This window comes from Lactuca virosa, chromosome 5 (assembly GCF_052849685.1).
Source record: "Lactuca virosa cultivar CGN04683 chromosome 5, Lactuca_virosa_CGN04683_v6, whole genome shotgun sequence".
Taxonomy (NCBI): Eukaryota; Viridiplantae; Streptophyta; class Magnoliopsida; order Asterales; family Asteraceae; genus Lactuca; species Lactuca virosa.
The window spans coordinates 325593794-325600078 of NC_136430.1; the positions used below are offsets into that span (position 1 = coordinate 325593794).

A 6285-nucleotide genomic window follows, 5' to 3' on the forward strand; every position below is an offset into this window, starting at 1 on the left:
CAAAATATAAAAATATTAGAAAAATCAATTCGAACAAACTGTCAAAAATATAGAAAACATTATTCAAATAAATGTTAACAAATAAAAAATAAAAAATACATAAATTTTTTTAATAATATACATTTGAACAAAAAAATAAAAAAATATGAATATAAATTATAAAATTATAAAGAAAATAAAAAAAAATTATAACCTTAATGGAAAACATATGACATGTGAATTTTCTTTAAAGTTTTTTTTTTTTTTAATGCAACCTTTATTTTTTCTATCATTTTACATAAAAATATTTAAGTTTATATTATATTACGTAGTAAAATGATAGTATCATTCATTTCACATGTGCCTTACAATGAACCGAATCAGAAACAATCAAAACTATATATCATCATCCACTTCAAGAAAAAAAAATATTATAATTTATAATACAATAAATAAAATGATCAAAATTCCATATTTGACTTTTGGTGTAACGCTCATAAATTACCCTCAGCGTTCCGTGTGTCTTCACAGAGTTTAAGTGCGCGTCGGCTCATTTCACACCCTTCACACAGTACGCAGTACACACACAACGTAGGGAGCATAATCATCATATTTCATACCCCACTCACTACACTAAAATCTTCTCTTTCTCTTTCGAAACCCCAACAAATTTGCTGTTTCTCACACCATTTTCATCTCTGTATTCGACAAATCCCATTAACATGGCTCCCCTTGCTTGATTAGATAGTTTTCTAGACTGTTTGAGTAACTTTTTCTTTTCTCTGTTGTTTTTGACAAGAGATGGAGAGGAAACAAGGGTTTTTCTCCGCTTTAAGAGACGAAGTCATACGTGGTTTATCTCCGGTGAGGTCGAGGTCGAAGAGTCCGGCGAGGAGTGGTTCTCCGATGTCTGCACTTCTTCGCCGACGGCCGAAACAGTTGACAAACGGGGAACCATTGATTGGGCGGTCCGGGAGCCTTACCGGAGAGACGCTCGCGCCGCTGTATGAAGGGCCTGATCAAGAAGGGTCGGAGCTTGGGGAGTCGAAACGGGTCGGGTCGGTTATTGGACACTGGATGAAGGGTCAGCTTTCTAGAACTCCGTCCATGACAGCTACCATGGCTTACAAACATAGGTCTGATTTGAGGCTCTTGCTTGGCGTAATGGGCGCACCATTAGCCCCAGTGCACGTTAGCACCAATGATCCTCTCCCTCACCTTAGCATAAAGGACACTCCTATTGTAAGTCTGTCTCTTCAATGTCATCCATCATAGATTTCAAAGAGTAGACTGTAGACTCCCCTCGAATGTTTCCTAACTACAATCTACACTTCTTTTCTGTTTTGAGAAATTTGATATTTGGGTTTGGATTATAGCCTATTTCGAGTAATTTGGTCAATAATTTCTGAAATCATTATTCATAGATTTAACTATAATCGTTTGCTCTTCGTTTCTAGTATATATAACCAAGTTCACGAGTTTTTACTTCACAGATTCGACTTGAAACTCGTGACGTTGATGGATGTTACTTGTAATATTAAATCACTGACTCGATTTGATGTGTTTATTTTGATTCAGGAAACTTCATCTGCTCAATACATACTACAACAGTACACAGCCGCTTCCGGTGGTCAAAAGCTTCAAAACTCCATAAAAAACGCTTACGCCATGGGAAAAGTGAAGATGGTAGCGTCAGAGTTCGAAACCGCATCAAGAGTAATGAAGAACAAACACGGCGCCAGAGCCGCCGACACCGGCGGATTTGTTCTATGGCAGATGAATCCCGATATGTGGTACGTCGAGCTCGCCGTCGGCGGCAGCAAGGTTCACGCCGGTTGCAACGGAAATCTCGTTTGGCGCCACACGCCATGGCTCGGCGCCCACACCGCCAAAGGCCCCGTTAGACCCCTCCGTCGCGCCCTTCAGGTAAAAACCATAATTTGATTTCACCATTTCTGCTCTCAAATGTGAACAAATTTAAACATATTTGTTACAGGGGCTTGATCCAAGAACAACTGCGAGTATGTTTTCTGATGCGAAATGCGTAGGGGAGAAGAAGATGAACGGGGAAGATTGCTTTATCCTAAAACTCACTGCTGATCCGCAGACATTGAAATCGAGGAGCGAAGGTCCGGCTGAGATCATACGTCATGTACTTTTTGGGTATTTTAGTCAGAAAACAGGACTCATTGTTCACATGGAGGATTCACATTTGACTCGAATTCAAACGAATGGAGGTGACGCTGTGTATTGGGAAACAACAATTAATTCAAGTATGGAGGATTATAGATCTGTGGAAGGTATAATGATTGCCCATTCAGGTCATTCAGTCGTTACCCTTTTCAGATTTGGTGAAATGGCAATGAGTCATACTAAAACCAGAATGGAAGAAGCATGGTCTATTGAAGAGGTTGCCTTCAATGTCCCTGGCTTGTCAATTGACTGTTTTATCCCTCCCGCTGATTTAAAATCCACTTCCATTTGTGAAACATCCCAACTCCACGAGGACCAAAGAGGAAATCCAAATTCCAATTCCAATTCTGCCCTTGTGGTTTCGGGTCATCGGGCAAAGGTTGCTGCCCTTGTTTAGGTGCGCGATATGGATATATAGGGTCAACAGTAGTTCCTGATTGACTAACATCTTAGAAGTTAGAGAGTAGGGTAGAAGGGTATTTAAGTAATTTCACAACCTGGGCCCAGGGCGGAGCTCGGTTTTTTTCTTCTTTGAAATGGAGGTTTATTTTTAGTTCACCTTCCATACACTTGGGGTTTATGTTTGTTCCTAGTATTATTATTATTATTATCTTTGTTTGTTAAAAGATCAAAAAGGGGGTTTTCTGATCTTTTTTTTATATAAGTTGAGGTTTTTAGTGACCTATTGTAACCAAAATGTTACCGAATGGGTTTTATTCTATAAGTTTGGAATGAAAAGAATATATATATTTATCTATATCTATATGTACCCTTTTGAAGATTCTTTTTTACTTTAATAAAAGTTGCATGCTTATGGTGATATGGATAGAAGAAAACTTTATGGTTTGGCTTTTTGACAAATGTATGCATCAGCATCACATCCACTATGATATATGCAATGGAGAGGTGGATTTGCATCGTTTGAAGCAAAGCGTGTTTGAGAAAATATGATTAGGACATGGCCACGGGGGTAAAGTGGTCCATTCTTCTTCTTCTTTTTCTTTTATATCAATCTATACAGCTGTAGATGTTGGTTTTTTTGCCACTGGGATCCTTGTACTCTATGCTTTTTAACAATATGTGTATCATATGAGGTGATATAATAATGGTAAAAAATGGTATTTTACAGAGTGTTGAAAGTTAAGGCTGAAGGGACCAAAAAGTAATAATAATAATAATAATAATAATAATAATAATAAATTGTTATAAAAGTAAAAAAAAAAAACCCTCATGACCATGTGAGCTTAGGCTCAAATGCATAGCCTCATGGCCCATGCCCATGTGCTTACTGATAACCACCTCTTCAAACACAGACAGTATTGTGTGCTTTACTTTTTTTGTGTGCAACAATATTTACTCATGAACATAAATTATGTGTTAACCACCAAAAAAAAGGAAAATCAATTTAAGGAAAAGGTAACAAAGTTTGTATTTTGTTTAACAAAATATCATTAAAAGTATTTTTGTTGCAAATTATACTATTAATTTTGCTAAAATGTTAAAAAACACAATTATTAATTTTGCTAAAATGTTAACATACTATTTTCTCTTTCTTTCTAACCATTAGGTTTTTTTTGTGACTCGGATCTCTCTCTCTCTCTCTCTCTCTCTCTCTCTCTCTCTCTCTCTCTCTCTCTCTCTCTCTCCACGGAACACAATTATCTTAATAAACTTCTCAAAATCTAGAGTAAATTACACCAATTGTCCCTCGTGTATATGCCAAAAAGCGTATTTAATCCTTATTTTCAAAAATTAACTCGGACCGTCCTTCATGTCGTTAAAAATTGCGTGTTTCATCCATAGTTAGATTAAATTTGCACATTTAATCCCTTATGACACATAAAAAGACTATAATGTTGGAGCCACGTCACCCCCCTCGACCAAGTGCGCGACACGCACCGACCAAGCACGCGACGCACCCTAAAAAATTCTCCTATATATCTTCGTTTTTCAGCATTCTCTTTACACCATTTCCACTCAAATCCTCTGGAATACTTCCGTACCTCTAGTCCCTTTACTCTCTAGTTTTCCGACCACTTTAGCGAGGCCATGCAGCGTTAGAAAGCTGGAGAATAGAAGCTCCAAGGCCAGAGTTATGTCTGCGTAATTTCCCGATTTTCACTAAAATCTCTATAAGTTAAGCTACAATTATTTTATTTTAAGTGTAACTTATATTTATGTTCATAATCGTTATTATGAACCTATAAATAAGATTTATTAGTGATTCCAAGTCATTATACTGATTGCTCTACTTAAGAGAGTGATGTATAGGTTGGATTTAATGAGGTGTTTAAAGTGAGATTTCCAAACAGTATACTATGTATACCAAACAGACCTTACATCCAATATGATCCTACCTGGTTGTTCCTTACTTGATAGATCTTGATGTAGACATTGAGATTAGTGAGAAATTTAGACCATCATTAGTCACGGGGAGTATTAGACTAAGACCTAGTGATAATTAAACCTAGGTCATATAAAAGGAAAAGACAAGGTGCTAGGCGAAGTGCTGCCGAATTCATCAATCATCCAGTTTTAACAAGTGAGTGCATAGTTATTTTCAGCTTACACATAGATATCAAGTATTTAATTTGCTTAGATTCCCCATGTGCTTATTTTATGTGTTCCTGATATCTGTGCTAGATAAGATAATGATTTCTATTTGCAATGGAGTATATATGTATTTTATTATACTTATATGGTATCGAGTAAAGAGGGTACAGAGAGAAAAAGATGAGATAATAGTAAGAGACCATGACAGAGATAAAATAGTGGTGAGAGACCATACCAGAGATAATATAATAATAAAAGACCATACCAGAGATAAAATAGTGGTGAGAGACCATACCAGAGATACTATGATATGAGAGACCATACCAGAGATAATATAATAGTGAGAGACCATGCCCAACTGAGAGCAGTCATCTAGTAAAGTATTGATAACGACCACATAATCTTCAAGACGGTTCAATGGAACACTAGCAAACTCGTAATTTGTAGGTGTTAATGAATTACACTATCTGGGAGTATGGATTGTGTGTTCATTCGAGTACTCTATCCCCCTCATGGTAGCCTTACTGACATGTAGTACTAAGGAATCCCCGAGGAAGTGTTGTCTACTCGTTGTTACAAAGATCCCTTAGGATAGGTCCCTTGAGATTATCATTTTAGGATCGCAGAGTGAGAATAACAGGAATGGGTAATTAGGATATATGTATATATATATATATATATATATATATATATATACACACACATACACACATACAAAACAATATAACAGTAATATTGTGGATTGGAAAGCCTATGTGCTCACCAGGCTACCAAGCTTGACCCACTCAGTTTCTTTGTATCAAAGGTAGCGGTACGTGATAGGTTTTGAGCATAACAACATTCCTATGTGATCATGCAAATCTAATTGCTTTGGATCTAAGTTTTTCTCTATTGAACATGCAAATTGAATACTAAAGCAATAACCCTAGAACTAGCATACAGTTTTCAAAATTCATGTATATAAAAGGGTTAGAAGATTACCTCACTTGTTATATTGTAATAACAAGTCAATCCTTGACTCTTGAAAGCTTAGTGCCCCAAGTATTGCACCTCTAATGGAGTCACAAACAGCCACTGCAAAGGATGAGAAGGAGAGACAAGGAAACCGGCCATGGTTTCAACCTAGAGTGCATGAGCCGATTTTCTTAGGGTTTAGAGGGTTTATATATATGGCTAGGTTGCTTAGTCTTGAAGCTGGACTTGAATAAGGAAACCCTAATTCTTACCTTAAGCCCAAAGCAATCCATGGACCTTCTCTTAGAGCCCTTGGACAAAATCTTATGGGGTTACCCATAAATTTCGTCCACTCCATTCTATGAAGTCCTAAGCCCAGTTTCACAACTATCAATGATTTGCAAAACAACCCCTCCATTATTAATCAGCTCCATTAATCCCAAAATTAATGTCAAATTAGTTTCTGATTAATTACCAATCAATAATATGATTTCCAAATAATATATAAATCTTATAATATAAAATCATTTTGGGTACCAATTTATTATTTCACATAATAAATTCTACTCTCTCTCCACTTGTCATCCTGTCAAGTTGCATGAGTGA

The 6285-nt window shown here is 36.6% G+C and overlaps 1 protein-coding gene across 1 annotated transcript; it reads left to right on the forward strand.

Moving 5' to 3' along the window:
• Positions 1-504: 504 nt before the first annotated feature.
• LOC145115423 (uncharacterized) lies at positions 505-2929 on the forward strand. Its single transcript, XM_079051714.1, has 3 exons — positions 505-1221; positions 1558-1905; positions 1976-2929. The coding sequence occupies exons 1-3, from the start codon at positions 781-783 to the stop codon at positions 2567-2569; spliced, it is 1383 nt and encodes a 460-aa protein (XP_078907840.1). The 5' UTR covers positions 505-780; the 3' UTR covers positions 2570-2929.
• The last annotated feature ends 3356 nt before the right edge of the window (positions 2930-6285 follow it).